General features: G+C 40.6%; 3 protein-coding genes across 4 annotated transcripts; all 3 read right to left on the bottom strand.

The window, feature by feature from the left end:
• Positions 1–2,259: 2,259 nt before the first annotated feature.
• med28 (mediator complex subunit 28) lies at positions 2,260–5,799 on the bottom strand. Its single transcript, XM_006796086.3, has 4 exons — positions 5,628–5,799; positions 3,230–3,296; positions 3,039–3,151; positions 2,260–2,898 (listed from the first exon to the last, which is right to left on the bottom strand). The coding sequence occupies exons 1-4, from the start codon at positions 5,784–5,786 to the stop codon at positions 2,695–2,697; spliced, it is 543 nt and encodes a 180-aa protein (XP_006796149.1). The 5' UTR covers positions 5,787–5,799; the 3' UTR covers positions 2,260–2,694.
• Positions 5,800–6,198: 399 nt separating this feature from the next.
• On the bottom strand, positions 6,199–12,789 carry lap3 (leucine aminopeptidase 3). Its single transcript, XM_087841678.1, has 13 exons — positions 12,602–12,789; positions 12,306–12,430; positions 12,170–12,224; positions 11,977–12,082; positions 10,855–11,014; positions 10,597–10,761; positions 9,505–9,663; positions 9,279–9,403; positions 9,085–9,173; positions 7,196–7,298; positions 7,008–7,087; positions 6,817–6,929; positions 6,199–6,693 (listed from the first exon to the last, which is right to left on the bottom strand). The coding sequence occupies exons 1-13, from the start codon at positions 12,698–12,700 to the stop codon at positions 6,507–6,509; spliced, it is 1,566 nt and encodes a 521-aa protein (XP_087697804.1). The 5' UTR covers positions 12,701–12,789; the 3' UTR covers positions 6,199–6,506.
• A 1,924-nt stretch (positions 12,790–14,713) lies between these two features.
• On the bottom strand, positions 14,714–15,899 carry clrn2 (clarin 2). 2 transcript variants are annotated; one of them, XM_006796085.1, is made up of 3 exons: positions 15,647–15,899; positions 15,052–15,231; positions 14,714–14,982 (listed from the first exon to the last, which is right to left on the bottom strand). In XM_006796085.1, the coding sequence occupies exons 1-3, from the start codon at positions 15,897–15,899 to the stop codon at positions 14,714–14,716; spliced, it is 702 nt and encodes a 233-aa protein (XP_006796148.1). The 2 variants fall into 2 exon arrangements, with proteins under 2 accessions (XP_006796148.1, XP_087698631.1); XM_087842505.1 differs by having other exon boundaries at positions 14,714–15,231.
• Between the last annotated feature and the right edge of the window lie 1,314 nt (positions 15,900–17,213).

Genomic DNA, 17,213 nt, shown 5'->3' on the forward strand with positions numbered 1-17,213 from the left:
CAGTTCAGTTTGTTCATAAAGAGACAGCTCATAAACACGATCAGGGGACCTTACATTATAAATCATTTACAGTATCACAAGGGGAAACTGAAAAGTGACACTGTAAAGACTTTAGACTTCATCATTTACTCCAGGTTTGGTCTTATTATGATGGACAATTTTGGCCCTATTTTTGTTGCATTGCTTTTTATTTTTTATTCAATTTAAAAAATACATGAAACATGAAACGTGTTTTTGCTTCTCATCAAGTCCAAAGTTTTATATCTCTAAATCTGACTTTGTAAATCAGAAACGGCTTTATAATGTCACAGGTTTGACCTCGTACTCTAAATTTGATCCTGTTATAAATTTGACTTGGTTGACTGTTTATGATCTACGTTTGTATCATTTTCAGCTACAGACTCAAGGTGTTTGATTTACTTTCATAAACTATAACAAGTTATTTTGATATACTACCGCAATTTTGATTAAAGGACAAACTTTAGATTTTTAAAGTCTAAGTTATACTTTATTAAATAAGGTCAATTTATAAATCAGTAAGTTGGAATTTTAAATTTTCGTGGCAGAATTTAGATACTATGGATTCAGATTTTAGATATCATATTACTGAGTGTTTGCCTCATGCTAAACCTGCCTTAGCATTTCTCTGTTTTGATTTTATTACTAAATTTGTAGTATTATATTAAGTAAGTCAGTCTTATTTATATGCACAGTTAAGACCAATGTGTTTTGTAGTAAAATAAATAAATAAACACATAAAATAATACTATACTATAATATCTAACAAAGATTTTTTTTGCACTACTTCGAAGCACTTTGCAATTTGTTCTCCAATGTATCTTTCTATTGTTTTTGTATATATTTCTCCTGTATGCTATTTATTCCTGCTGTCTACTATTTATATTTTATTCCAACACAGCTGATGTGGAGCACCCATGATTTCGTTGTACATGTACAATGACAATCAAGTTTTATTCTATTTTATTCTTTTCTATGTCTTTTAGCTTTATACTTTACACTACTGGCTTAAATTCTTGTTATTCTGTTCCTAGTAAGTCACAATTCTGATTAAATTTAAACATAGGATTACAAAACTTTTATTTATCATCAAGCACAAAGTTTTATTTTAGCATTTTACTTTGTAAGTCAAAATTTTCTTCATTGGCATCATATTTCTCACTTATCAGTTTACTTTTATTTCATTATTTGGACACTTACTCAGAACCCCTATACAGCAGTACATGCCTGGGGCTATTGTCATGCTGCACAATGAGATCTGATTGAGACTGATTGCTTCATTATCTACTAATTGTTTGTGTATCTCACAAACATGACCACAAATACTCATATATCTCATCCTTGCGACTAATATGTTCTGCTCTTCTCTCCCAAGTCATGTCTTTGGAAGTCAAAAATTAACATACATGAGCATTTATGTTTTTAATTAGTCTTTCTGTCAATTTAGATATCTGCCTGCATTAGATACACACTGTACAACATGTTAAATCTAGTCCATGTCAATCAGAAACTGTACTAAAAGAGTGGATAACTGCTAATTAAACACATTAGTATTACATTTAAAATCCAGGCTTCTTCATGTCAGGACCACAGACCCATTTGCAGAAATTTGTCCTCGGAGCACCATCTGTGAGGATATTTTGCCTGACTGTACTGTTTGTGAACATGCAAGAGCTGTGAGAATGAGCAGAACAAATCTGCTGTGGTGTGAAGACACCAATTACATCAGAGACAACATGCTTTCATAATTCTCTGTACTCACTACTGACTCAGTGTAGTGGTGACCTGGAATAAAAGCTGTTGGCAGGTAGATTTGTTTAAACCAAAATGCCAAGATAACAATGTTATTTTGGTTTTTATGTAAACACAGAGGACATTCCAAATAATTTATTTGTAAATTGTTTTTTGAGCTACAGTCTCATGTATGTTCTATTGATCTAATACTTAATTTCCACAAAACTGAAGGATTTCTAAAGGAGTATCAATACTGGACCAAAATGCCACAAATCATTTTTATCCTTTCATGCCATTTAAACACTGACCCTCTGGTTTGCACCAAAGGCTCGGTTCAGTGTTTTATCAGAAGATGACGCAAAGCTACTTTTAGAGGTTGAGTACTACTCATTTGTGACCCACCAATAAACCCGAGGAGTACACCTTGGAAATTTTACAGGGCGAGGTCAAACCTGTTTCAATCACTATATCACAAAATGCACTGTTAAAAAATAACTAAGACTTCAGTATAGTTTCAAAAATTCTCATATTTTATTTTTACAATTTAAAAAAAAATCAACAATGAAAATATTTACATAAATGAAAACAGGAAAATAACTGTAGAAATATTGTAATAATCTCCCCACATTTCTGCAGGAAAGTGCTCTTCGTTTTAGATACAGTCACATTACTCTGCCATCCTTCAAATACAGACTTTATTTGACCATTACTTCAAATGAAGCATGCACAACTGATGAATGCAAGCTCACATATCTTGTTTCTGTGTCATCTCCAGCCAGCCTTGGCCGACTCAGGTCAATCCCAACCTTGCAGAGCAAAAGTCTTTATTTTGGCAAGCAACTGTTTTGCTGTTTCCAGGTGGTTTATTACACACATTGGATGCATAACAGCACATTTTGAGAGTGGGGCAGTTTCAAATGATGTGACTGTACATGTAGTGTGTTAGTTTGGCTTTAAAGGGGCAGGGGGCAGATTTGCAGAGGCCTGCTCCAGAAAGGCCAGCGGTCCAGGAGGGGGAAGGTCTGAGGGTTTACGATGCTGGCCGCTCACATCCTCCAGCACTTGTTGCCAGTGGTGTAGCTTCGTCAAGTGCTTCTGAACCAGCATTTCTTTTCTCTGTAGTTCATTACGCAACTCTGACACATCCTGAAGTGAGAGGACAAGTTGACAAATTGAGAAAAATGAATAATACATACATTCATGACTAGTTGTTTATTTTATTTTGCACAAATAACAAGGAAATTTATTGGAAACATAAGTGGAGCCAATTCATTGCAATAGTTTACCTCTTTCACCACTTGCTCTGGTTTCTGCACAGACAGCTGAAGCCTTTTCTGTAAGAAGAAGCACTCAGTCTGCCGAGCCACATCCAGAAACTTTTGTATGCACTGGTCCACACCTACAATAAGCACAACACATGTCAGCATACGGACTAAAATGTGAAATGTGGAAAATAAAAGTGTTGTGCTTCACTGACCTGTTCGAATCTCCTCCTGGTCTGTTCCATTAACGTAATCTTGGCTCACCAGGGATGCAAAACATGCCTAAAGAATAAAAAGAGACAACATTCTTAAATCATAACAGACATTCTGCTCAACCATCTCAAATTTGCCTAAAACTTTTAAGGTCCAAAGGTCAAAATCTGGGGCGACCGTGGCTCAGGGGGTTGGGAAGCGCATATGTAACCGGAAGGTTGCCGGTTCGATCCCTGGGTTCTCTGTCCTGGTCGTTGTGTCCTTGGGCAAGACACTTTACCCTACTGCCTACTGGTGTTGGCCAGAGAGGCCGATGGCGTGATATGGCAGCCTCGCTTCTGTCAGTCTGTCCCAGGGCAGCTGTGGGTACAACTATAGCTGCCTCCACCAGTGTGTGAAAGTGAATGAATAGTGGAATTGTAAAGTGCTTTGGGTGCCTTGAATATATAAATGCAATCCATTATTATGACATGTATGATGATTTCTGTGAAATGCTACCTTTCTATATCAGATACTTTTTAGAAAAATGATCTGACCCACTTCCAGCATGTTTCTTCTCACCCTGAAATCTGCCTTGGGGAGTCAAACAAGTTCACAGTCTTGTGAAGTTCGCAGCATTCATGGCAGTAGTGGCAGTATCAACATGCCGATTGCCGATCCCTGAGTGCGCGTAGCAGTCGTAGTATTAGGGTAAGGGTGTTGCACTGGACTGCTAATTACGGCATGTGGAGATGGAAACCTGAACTACTCACGTGAAATGAGTTACGAATCCCCTTTTCCACGATCTTAATTGTTTTGCTGTACCAGAAATGTTGAACTGATACTTGTTACGTTGTCATGCTTTTATTTTTTAAAGTTTTTGAGATATTTGTGATCACACACTGCCTCAGACTGCCTAGATATCTAAAATAGTATTTAACAAATGAAGCTAAAATTTCACAGCAATCATTATAAATGTCTAAATTTCAAACCCTGAAACTTTCAAGCAAATCAAAGGTGCTTAAGCAGAAAATGTTCTTTTTAAAAAAAAAAAAAAAGTGAAGATTTGATGTGGAATGAGTGATGTTCCAGCTTTGAGTCCAGGCAGTTTTCTAGACTGCTTGTCCCCAAATAGATTAATTAAACTTTAAAATATGTGAATAATACCTGCCTCCCAACCTACACAAAGAAATTAGCAATGCTGTTGATTTGCAACTGAGGATAAATACGTTAAAGACATCAATGGTAGTAAAAAACTGTAACTAGAACTACTTCTATGTTTATGCCTTAGTGAAACTTAAATACAGTCTTCATTAAAAAGCTCCAATCTTGTGTTTGTCACTGGGTGCAGAGATTTACTCTGACAGCAGCATTATTCACAGTGGTCTCTGATGTCAGGTGATAAACACCTGGCACATAAATGGCATTCATTCGGGCAGCGAGGTCTGATAGTAGCTCTTTATCTGTGGATATCCACTGGGACATCTGTGGTTGTACCCTTTTTCTTTGGAGATTACATTTGTGTGAAAGTGTTTGTACAGATCTGTCTCCAAGCTTTGTCATCTTGTAAATTTTTCCAAAGGCATGCTGAAACTGGTTTCACAATATAAAACCACAGCTATTTTTGAAGAACTAAGGTCCCCAACCAAAAGCAGTTAGACGCATGTGAGAAGATCCTTCGTGTAATTTATATTGTGCAAAGAGAACTCAGCGTGGCAACAACCGTGAAAACAGTTGGATAGACATTGCAGCTGCCTGGTCAATGTTTTCCATTAGCAATTTAGCAAAGTTGATGATGGGGGGTGTGTGTCTGTGTGAGTGAAAGACAGAGAGGGACAGACACAGTATGAACACTCAGGTCGCATCAGAGCATCGGGCCGTATAGTATCGTGACCTACGAACTTCTAATACCTGCGACTCAATCGTACAGTTTGAGCAGGAGCTGAATAACGCGACTGAAGAAAAAAAAAATCGCACAGTGTATGCCCAGCTTAATGCTAGAAGCATAGCGCATTAAACCAACAAAGGAGTCGGGTGTGCATGATGTGTGAAGTGTGTGCCTATTGTGTTTTTTTTTCTTTTTAAATTTAGTTACGTGACAAAGAGGGAGGATTATGGTGTTTTAGGTGTCAGAAAAAAGACAGCAGCCCGTGTGTTTGTTGCCAAGTGTCTGCTAATTAGCAGGGCACAGACAGGGGGCAAGGCTGGGACTTTGTTACACGCCATAATACTTGCTCATAATAATAATCATCATTATTATTATTTTTAATAATTTTAAGAAAAGGACTTGAATGTAAAATGGGTACACCCTGCGGTACAACAGCACCAGCAAACAAACACTAACTCTAACTCTAACCGGCTAAAGCTGCTAGCGACAGTTAGCATGCACAGCTAAAGGAAGCCAGCACTGAAGACTCCTACCTCAAAAGAAGCCTCCAGTTCATCCACCAGCGTGTTGCTTCCTTGGGTCCTGGGAGCGGCACTAGCAAAACTCGGCTGGCCCGGTCCGCCGGGACCCCCGACAGGATGTGCACCAGGAGGCTGCTGGCCGCTAAACATCCCACTCATGGACGAAGCCATCTTGATCCGATTGTTTTTCTCCTCTACAGTCCGCGCATGCGTATACAGTCTACAGAACTTTCTAGCCAAACTTGGGTGGACAACCTTTTGTACATCTTTTGGGACACAGTGGCAATATCTTTCTGGTCTGTTGCTTTTTTGTGGGGGACATAATTTAGTCAAAGCGTCCTCCTGAGAGATGATAGGAATCTATATCTTTATATACATTAAAGCTTCTGATAATGTCTCATTATATTTTGTACAGTTATGTACCAGAAATTGGCAGCAGCTGCATCACTGTAGTGGAATGCAAACGTAGTTTAAACACCCCTACGTACAAGTCTTTGTCCTCAAAGAAACGGTTTTCCCACTTTAGTGTGGGTGCACCATTCTCAATAGAGCATGTCTGAACAGTGACAGTCATACAAAACAGTTTTTATTTACCAGTAAGAATTTATTTATTCATACTACAAAAAATACTGTTGATGCTACACAGCTTCAGGATGACAACAGGACCAGGGACTGATCTGAGACTGATGCATGTGGTTTATGGAAACAGTGAAGCTCAGATGTTTTACAAAAATATCTCCATTTCATATAATTATATCAGTTTATCCAGTGGCCTGTTTCACACTGTGTGGCATTTGACCATTGTGTTTGGCCCTCGGTCTGTTCCTACACTGTTGAGTCTTGCTAGAAGATTGGGAAAGAGTCTAATCAATATTTGTTGTCCATCTCCTTTTAGCCATTGTGGGCTAGACCAGCAGCAAACTCCACCAGTGTACGTGTTGGTCTTCCAGACATGCCTTTCCTCAGGTAGGGGACTTCGTCTTTGTTACTCATCACACCGGCGATGTCCAGATGAGCCCAGTGAGGAGCTTTGACGAACTCCCTCAGGAATGCAGCTGCAGTGCACGCACCACCAGAACTAAAAAGAAATCACTCATGAGAAGAAGAAAAAAAATTCCAATTCATTGCACACTGGAGCATTGACTGGACGTCTCTCTGCTGCAGCGATGCCTCTAACAGGAGATGAGACACAGATACGTACCGGCTGTACTTGCCGATGTTGTTGAGGTCAGCCAGCTGGCTGTCTGTCACCTGTTTGGTGTAGTGCTGGAACAGAGGCATCCGCCACACCCTGTCACCTGTCACAACACTAGCCTACAAACACAGACACACACACTTTAACAGAAGAGCTGTTGAACTGAGGAACCATGTTTTAACGTGTATCTGCAGTACCCTGTGCAGCTGCTCCCAGAGCCAGTCAGAATTTGTAAAGACTCCTGCTGCCGCTGAGCCGAGCGCTACATCCATCGCACCTTGAAGACAAAATACACCACGATTTTGACATTTGTCTATGATTAATGTCTTGCAGCATAAAGAAAATTTGATGTTACTGTGTAAACAAACTGCTGGAGAAATCATACCTGTTAGCGTAGCAACATTGACAATGGCTCTGGGGTTGAAGACATGTCCATAACAGAGAGCATCAGCGAGGATCAGCCTGCCCTCTGCATCTGTATTATCAACCTGGAACACAGAAACAAAAACACTGTACAACTGTACACATGCTGTAAATGTCCTGGTACTTACAGTGGTGTGAAAGAGAAAAGTTATCCAAACCTACCCGATCCTGTGTGAAAAAGTAGTTGTGCCTCTTGTTAAATCATAAATTAACTGTGATTAACCACATTTTTTGGAAAGCTGAGTTCAGTTTCACTAAATACACTCAGGCCTGATTACTGGCAGACCTGTTGAATCATGAGGTCACTTACATAAAACCTGTCTGACAGGTTAAAAGATCTCAAAAAGCAACACATCATACCATGATCTAAAGAAACACCAAGTAATTGGGATCTATCAGTCTGGAAAGGGTTACAAAATAATTTCTAAGCACTCCAATGAACCATGTTGAGAACCATTATACAGGCATGGAGAAAACATGGAACACTGGCGAACTTTCCCAGGAATGGCCGGCCTCAAAACATTACTCCAAGAGTATGTCGATGAATCATCCAGGAGGTCACAGAAGATCCTGAACAACATCTAAAGAACTGCAAGCCTCACTTGTCTGAGTTAAGGTCAGAGTTCGGGATTCAACAATAAGAGAGAGAGAGAGGGTGGGTAAAAATGACATCCATGGCATATCCAAGGAAAAAAACACTGCTGACCAAAAAGAACATAAAGGCTCATCTCACATTTACCAAAAGACATCTTGATGATCCCCGAGACTTTTGGGAAAACATTCTGTGGACTGATGAGACATAAGTTGAATTTTTTAGAAGGTATGTGTTCCATTACATCTGCATAAAGCGACACAAAGTTTCAGAAAGGGAACATTATGCCATCAGTAAAATAGGGTGGTGGTAATGTTATGTTCTGGGGCTGTTGTGCTGCCTCAGGACCTAGAGGATTGCTGTGGTAAATAGAACCATGAATTCTGCTGTTTACCAAAACATCCTGAAGGAGGCTGTCCAGCCAGTCGTGACCTCAAGCTGAAACGCACTTGGGTTCTGCAGTAGGACAAGGATCTAAAACACACCAGCAAGTCTACCTTGGAATGACTTAAAAACAACAAAATGAAGACGTTGGAGTGGCCTAGTCAAAAGTCCTGACCTGAATCCAATTGAGATGCTGTGACATGACCTTAAAAAGGCAGCTCATGCTTGAAAACCCTCCAGTGGGGCTGAATTACAACAATTTTGCAAAAATTGGGCTTAATTGGTTGTTGATCAATGGTCATTACAATCTGCATATTAATGATCAAGGAACTGACCTCAGCCCATTGTTCATTCAGAGGGCTAGTTTCAGTCATTGTACGAATATACTGTTTATAAGGTTGGGGAAACCTGCAGTCAGCTGAGACTGAAGAAGTCATTTGGATGAGTGACAAATCATTTCTCCCACTGAAAACGCTACGGGCAGACGAACAGAATCAACCCTTTGGGATCTGCAATTATCATTAGGCCAAAATTCCTCCACAGGAAACACTTATCGCAAACACTTGGTTGCAGTTGTCGCTGCCAAGGGTTGTCAACCAGTTATTAGGTTTAGTGGGAAATCACTTTTTCCACACAGGGCCATGTAGGTTTGGATTTTTTTCCCCCTTAATAATAAACACCAGCCACAAGCACATTCTTACAGCACTTTAATCCATGTCCAAGCACGTTCTAACAATCAGAAGCAACTCCAAGTTCTTGCAAATTGATCCATCAGCTTTCTGACTGGTAGATGGCACGCTCCAACACTTGAGCCACAGTGTTGGCACAAGCACACTCAGGTAGCAGTTCGATGCCCATTTCAAGATTCCACTAACCTGGATTGTTTTTCCATTCTTGGCTTTGACAACATCACCTGGTTTAGTAGCCTTCCCACTGGGCATGTTCTCACATAAGGGGGCCAGACCTGAATGAATCAGGGCAGTGAAGTGCTCAGACTTAAACATATTATGTATGACAAAAATAAATTTAAAAAACAAACAAACAGGGTATTTAATATCAAGATGCTCACCGACAATGTTGACAGGGAGTTTCAGAGATGCTGCTGTGACGATGGAGGCGCACACTGTGGCAGCTCCGCCCATGTCGGCCCTCATCGCATCCATAGAGGCAGAGGGCTTCAGAGAAATGCCCCCACTACAGACAGAGAATCATAAAGACAGCACTGTATGGTGTAATGAAAAAGTTCAGTGAGACGTTTACAGTATCTGATCCCAGCCCGTGTTGCTGTGTGTTACCTGTCAAACGTGATGCCTTTCCCCACTAGGAGCAGCGGAGGCTGCTTACTGTCAGGAGAACCGTTGTAATGTAGCTCCAGGAAGACAGGGGGCTCCTCTGAACCTTTAGACACACTAAGGAAGGCTCCCATCTGTTGTTCCTCGATCCAAGCCTGCGGTCTACAATGGCACAGTTTATTAGACAAAAACTCTTCTACTTCATCTACTCTTCAGAACAAAAACAGGATCGGTAAATATACAACAGTAATTCACTTATTGGTGCTATTCTGTGCAGGGTGTGTACCCTGCCTCTCGCCCTGTGGCAGCTGGGATAGGCTCCAGCCCCCCTCCAATCCTAAATTAGGTAAGTGGAAAAGAATGGATGCATAAAAAAATATTTTTTATATGCCTTCAGTCGGGGGAATGGGACAGCATTTTGTACAGTATTTGATTAGAAACTGATGAGAGGAGGCAAAGTAATTTGAGAGATAAGAGATAAATCTTTATTGTCATTGCACAGTCATACCTAGTACAATAGTATAACAAAATTGGAAACTGAATTGAAAGGGTCCTGAAACCTGGAGGGGAAATTCTTAGATGCCAAAGCGCAGTTATTTTGAAGATGCTCTGTTGTTTATCTGTTTATAAGAGTATGTGCCATGCCTAAAGGCCACATGCAGCTTTTGCTTTATATCAATTAACCACTGTGTGTCTATTACACAATATAAACATGGTAAGCCCAAAGAAAATCAGTTCCCCTATGACAGAAAACAGATCAGCCCATGACTTAAAAAAAAAAAAGTAAATAAATACATTCATTCATTAAATAATAATAATAATGCTTATTCACCCAGTCAATTAATTATGAAAATAAACAAATAAGGTAACTGACTGCAACAACCAAATCAGTGCGCAGAGCTAAATAAATAAATAAATAAATAAATAAATAAATAAATAAAAGAGCAGAAGTAGATTAAAAAACAGTTTTATGATTATTTATGTCAATACATGGAAACGTTTCCCCTGAAACATGCAACAGTTTAAAGTCAATGTTTTTTTCTTCCTGATTTTGAAAGCGGTGCCGGGGATGATGATGATTAACGAAACACTCACCTCTTGTGTATGGTGACTCGATCAGCATGTGGAGCCAGTTTCTCTTCAATGGTTTTGGCAAAAGCAGTAGGCGTGATGTGATTGGCCGGCGCTTCCATGAGAAGCCGTGCCAGGTTTTGGCCCTCTGCATACACGATGCCTTTCTCCCAGCCGACCACGTCAGCGCTAGGAAGAGTCAGACACAGGAAGTAGCATGTCGCTGTATTTAAAGCGTTAAAAACCTCTGACAGTCAGCGAGCTTCAGTTTCTCGGATCTACCTGCTGTGAAGCTGCGTTGTTACTTTGGTCTTCTTCTTGGATTTGAGCTGGTCATAATAAAACAATCCCAGAACGGCACCTTCTGCTGCTGACTGGGCATCACCACAGCTGTCCACCTCCACGTGGCTCACCTCCAGGTCCTGAAGCAACCGGCAGCCAGCTGAACGTGCATGAATGACAGAAACAAACCAGGTACGAATTCAGCATAAACCCAAATGAGTGCAGATGAAGATGCAACATGCAACAGAAGCACTGCTGTGCAATAGAACCTAAAGGTGACTGCATTACCTCTGAGCTAAAGGTCAAATATGATGCATTTATTTTTACCTTTTAAACATCCCAGAGGCATTAAAGATAGGTAACATTCGTGTCCGAATCAGAGGATGCACTTGTTTTCTTTACTTTCACTTTGAGATCCAAAGCATTTCAGAGGTGCTGTGCTATGCTCCAGTACCCAGAGTACACGGATTACGCAAGCACCCATTCGCAAACGCACCTTAGACTTGTACATTTCTAACGGTGTCAAAGCATAACAGCAGTTTCCACACTGACAGATTATTATAGCATGACTGTTTGATTAACAAACAGGAATAAGAAAAGGCAGAGTTAACTTTGTGGCTGATACAATTAAAGGTCAATGACTTTGGGATAGGTCATAGATGAAAAAAGAAAAAGAAAAAAAAAAGAGCCAGCTGAGGTGGTTCATGCATCTGGTTTGGATGCCTCCAAATGGAGCTTTTCTAGTCACACCCAACTGCAAGGAGATCCCGTGGTGGACACAAAACCCGCTGGAGAGATTACATATCTCACACCTTGAGATCCATCACAAGGAACTGGAAATATGTAGGAATGCCACCAGAACCACGTATTGGATAAGTGGAAGAAGATGGATGGATAGATGGGTGAGATAATCTACTAATCAGAAGATTGGTGGATTGATCCCTGGCTGATGAAGTGTTCGCTGAAGTTAAAAAAAAAATGCTTGTATTAATGGGGAGTGTTGTATAAAGCTTTGAGTGCTCAAATAGAGTAGAAAAGCGCTATATAAGAACCAGTCCATAACACATTTAAGCGATATTGCACAACACTTTACTCCTTCTGTTATACGCACCAACGGCATACCTGACACAGCCTGTCTGATGTTCTCCTTGCTGGTGTCCCAGTTTTCTGTGCGACAAACACCTGCGTGGTTCTTACCCAAACCGACTACTGCTACACATGGGAAGTCCTGCAGGAGACACACAAACAACATTCATCAGGAGATCTTAGACTGAGGAGACGGGGGGTTTATAAACATAAAGTCACACCTTATTACCTTGTGAAGTCCATAAAATACTCTGCTTTTGCCGTTCTTGAGTGCAGGCCCAGAGCTGGGAAATACAAATGTTTATGAGGCTAATCGCACACAAAGAATGCTGTTCACTCTCAGTCTGCAGGTAACAGAGACTCACAGTTTGAGCAGTTCAGAGAGCTTTCCGGAGAGAGACTTGTCAAACCCTGCAGCCGCCTCTGTCAGATGAAGAGTGCCCCCATCCTCCTCCTCCTCCTTCTTCTCAAACACTCCCAGCACCAGACCCTGCAGACACACAAACACAGTTCAATATGATAAAAGATGCAGACGGCCACATTCTCACGCATGAACCTGCAGAGCATCTGAACCAACACGGAGCCGAACTGATCTGAAACTGAATGAGTCTCGTGTGATGATGATGATGATGATGTAACTGTCACCAGATGCTAAACTCACCTTTCTGTCGCTCAGCTGAGTGTGTGAGACACAAAACGACCTGCAGGAGTTTGTCCGCACCGCCGTCCGCGTAGCTGTCCTCACCAGAAACATTGTCATCTGTTGCACACACACCGAGAGCCCAAGTAAATCACTTTTAAAGGTCGTACACTGAGCATATGCGAGAGGAAGCCGAACGGTCGCGTTTATTTGTACGTCACAGTGAGACGACGGAGAGGGGCCTTTGTCGCCACCTAGCGGCAGATGGATAATTGATTAACAGCCAGTATTACGGATACTGGTGATATTATTTGGCAATCAAAGCAGTTTAAGAAGACCTAAAGCTGAAAAAACATGTAGCAACTTCATACTTTTAATGAACACTTTATATTTGTTTTCACTGGTTCCTTATTTGTATGTTAAAATGGCTGCAATATAAACTGATACAATCGCCTTTGTTTGACTTCACTAAGTAAAACAATCTTGACATAAACTGCAAAAAGATAAAAACACACACAGTATTTATCTTCAGCATTTTTATTTTTGACTATAACATGAATCTACTAATAAATATTCTTTCAAGCTTGACATTAAAAAGCATCATCAGTCTTCTTCTGATCAATATTAGTAGTAGGTACAGCACGTCTCCATTATAAAAGTTAACTGTATACATGGAATGATTTTAAGGGGAGTCTCTAACATCATTAAACCATGTGTATATGTGTGTGAATGAAGAGATATGGGACATTATATGTTGTGGACCAGGGGTGGGTAGTTAATCTTCCCAATGGGGTCACATTAGAAACTATTCTTGAGGGACAGTCCAATAAATTATAAAAAGTTCAAATTAATGTCAAGCCGCGTAAGAATCAGTCTCAGTTTCTCATGTGGCCTTCTTTGGTAAGATTGTCCACCCCTGCTGTAGACAGTCTCTTAAGAAGAAAAACAAAGCTTTGGTGTCAAGGAAAGTCATAAACTAGTCACAAAAAAGTAAGCACATGATGTTTAATGCTATCTTATACACACACGCCTGAACACACGTTTCTATGAAGAAGGGAGAATGGATCTTGAAGACTCTGAAATAGTTCGACCTGCTGATGTAACATGAACTCTTTTTCAAAATAATTTTTTCACTTTTTTTCTAACAAACAACTTTTTTTGTCTTCATAGAAAGCTGCATAGGAAGACTTTACTTAAAAGCACTGTCGTTTATTTAAACACATCATACAATTATTTATTGCATCATTGGCTAAGAATCTCTCAAGCTCAGCATTTAAAGCTTTTTAAAAATGAAATAAGTAAATAAAATATATCAATAAATAAATTTTTAAAAAGCATCAGAAAAGGACCTGACAGAGACCACGTACTTGAGACACTACTCTGTCTTTGTCAACACATAAATATGATTGAAAAATAATCATGTATTTGCAAACAATATGTAGATGATGAATGGGGTAAAAGGTGTAATTCAGGATGGACGCTCTGCAGCCTTTTCATTCATTCAGTCCATCTCTTCTATCTCGATGGTCTGTCTCCTGCATGAACTGACTGACCAAGGAGACGCGAATCTTCTTCTAGTGTGAATGATTGACATAACTAAAGTAACCCTCTATGCTCTTTTGCAGACATGTATCGCTGAGCTTTGAAGTGTCTGAATGAAATTCATGATGTACAAACATAGTATTACACATTAACACTTTATTTACACGACTATTTAAAAGAAAAAAATCTATTTTCATACTGACTTTAGGATCTGTGCTGCACACTGCAGCACTCATTCAAAGTATGAGATTTGGCATGTTTACTTTTAAGCTTGACTTTTACTCTGAAAAATCAAACATAATAATGTATAAATCCATATGCATCAAAGCCAGATTTATACTAATACATTAGTCATTTCAAACAGCCGCATGATCATCAAGGTAAGGACGAATTTGCCTGGGCTTTGTATGTGAGTTAGGCGCCACTTTAGTCCCAACTTGTTAATTTATGTAGTTATGACTCCGTAATTTTGGCTGTAATTAACCTAAAACTCAGTTACAGCTTCAAAGGAACAGGGCCCTGGCACTGTTTTGTTTTCACGGTTGGCGCTTGTCCATCATTAGTGATGAAAATGCTAAAAAACAATATTCTTCAGTACAGCAGGTCCACAGCAGAGACAGTCGGTTCTTCAGGTTTTTTGATCTCCGGTTTGGGCAGCTTGATACGACTCATCGCGACCACTCCACAGACAGCAAAGTGAGTTGCAATGCTGCCTACGCCGAGCCAGAAAGACCAGTCCAGACTGTCATCCAAGACAACGAGGACGAAGAGGTTCTCCTTAAAGTTTGCCACTCGCTCGGTCAGACTGTGGTGTCTGACAGCTGCCAGGAAGCACAGAACACCCAGGGCACCAAACAGAGCTGCAGACAGAGAAGCAGGCAAGTCAGGGAAAGGACAAGAAACAAAATGATGCATCATCTGAGACATACCAGCGATGAAGTTCCACAGATAGAGTCCCTTGTGCCCTTTGATGCTCTGGTATGGAACCTTGCGTGCATTGTAAATGCAGAAAGACAGACTGACCAGCGCAAAACCCACAGCCACCAGCAGGAACAGGATCACCATCATGTGGAGGCCCCCGTTCAGTGTCCGCACAAGCTTTGGGAAAACTGGAGAGAGCAGAAAGAATCAAATACTGCATCTTGTCAGCTCTGTTGGACTGTATAAAAAGTAGAGCTGTAACCCTCTACATTATTATGTAAATTTATGGATAGCAAACAAACTTAGATAATTTTAGTATTTTGTTTGCTACCCAAACCCTAAAAGTTTGGTATATTCATTAAAATAAGACCACGCGCTGATTTTTGTGAGTGTGAAAGTGGTTTGAGTTCACAGCATCAGCTTCTTTGTGCCTCTCTATGATCATATCTTAGTAAATGTTTTATACTCATGTCACAACTAAAAGAACAAAGTTTGAGTTCAGGGTGAACCCCCCTGTAAAAATAAACAAAAGTGATGCTCACGTGTTGTTCTACTCTAATAAGACAGCATCTGTGTAGTTTTAAAAGTCTGAAATCGTCTTACTGTAAATTTTGGACCGCCTGTCCCCGAGCCCGCACCTCTTGGTCTTTCCTCCCTGGAACAATCCGTAATAAATGCTCCCGATGAACTGGTCCAGCTCGGGATTTGACGCATTCACTATCTCCACCCCGGTTTTACAGAGGATCCGCCCGGTAACCCACCGCTCCGTGGATAAAGCCACCACCAAGAGGACCACCGAGGCGATACAGAGCGCCGAGGCCACTGAGAATGTTATCCGCTTCCACAGAGAAGGCATCTTACGAGCCCATGGTGCCCCGAGGCAGGAACCGCAGTGCGCGCTCGGCGATCACCATAAGTTTATCCCACAATTTAAAAAGAAAGAAAGAAAAAGAAAAGAAAAGAAAAAGCATCATAAGTTGCTCCCACCGTTGTGTAGCATCAACGTGTAGCGTGTAGCTTTGACGTGTGAGTCACAAGGAAGGGGAAACTGAATCCATGGAGGTCAAAGTGATCCCTCGCCGGGAGAAACTCTATCCGTGCTGCGCGCTTGGTTTCTGCTCTCTCTCTGTCTCTCTCCCTCTTTTCACTCTCCTCTTTATCCATGGCATTAATTAACCTTTGTTGCTCGGCTTTTGCATGCAGAAATCTACCTATAATTCTGGTTACAGCTTTAAAAATCATGTAACCGTGCTTAATTATGACAGATGTGGTTCATTATGTCCCAGAGCCTGAAGGTCAGCGTGATCTATTAGCTACCACCAGGGTTTATTGGTCCCCATCTTTGTGTTTCAACCTCCGCTTCTTACCTTCAAGGCGTTGCTGAAATTAAGTAGACATAAAGTCTTGATGACTTTGACCTTTGACCTCCAAATATTAAATAGTTTGTGGTCCAAGTGAATGCATTTGGCAAATTTGAAGAAATTTCTTCAAGATGAGATGTGTTCAAAACCGAAGATTGTAGATCTACTGTTGATCTACTGGTTACATCCAAGGTACGCAGAAAAGCATCTCTGAACACAAACGAGATGGTCTAGAGCAGCAGAAGGCTGCACCAGGGGCTTTTCTGTACAGAAAGTCACATGGGCTCACCAAAACTGCACAACAGGAGATTAGAGAAGGTTGCCTGGTTTCATGGGTTTTGATTTCTGCTGTGACATCAAGATGGCAGGGTCCGAAATGGGCATAAAAGACATGAAAGCATTAATTCATCCTGCCTTGTGTCGCCTTCTTGCTAGTGGTGTAATGGTCCGCCAGAGTCCGCCTTCAAAGTAAAAGTTGTGTCTCTTGAGTTGTGTTGGCTGCAGCGATATATAAGAAGAGCAGAACCACGCAAATCAGCAAATTCCTTAAATACTGAACACATTTGTGTGTGTGTTTCTGTTACGTTCACACAACTAATTGCCTATAGGTGCAATTGGAAAAGGGTTATGATGATAGTGAATCTATTGCATATACGGTAATAAAAACTCAATCAGCTTTGTATGTTTTCACAGTCTTTCTCAGTTGAATAGGTTATAATGAAACGTAAGCTGTTATTTGTGTCATTTTATACAGTCTTTTTAATGTCTTTAGCTTCGTGGGATTATAAACTGAGAAAAGGGAAAAATAA

This window comes from Neolamprologus brichardi, chromosome 6 (assembly GCF_056152115.1).
Source record: "Neolamprologus brichardi isolate AB-2024 chromosome 6, ASM5615211v1, whole genome shotgun sequence".
Classification (NCBI taxonomy): Eukaryota; Metazoa; Chordata; class Actinopteri; order Cichliformes; family Cichlidae; genus Neolamprologus; species Neolamprologus brichardi.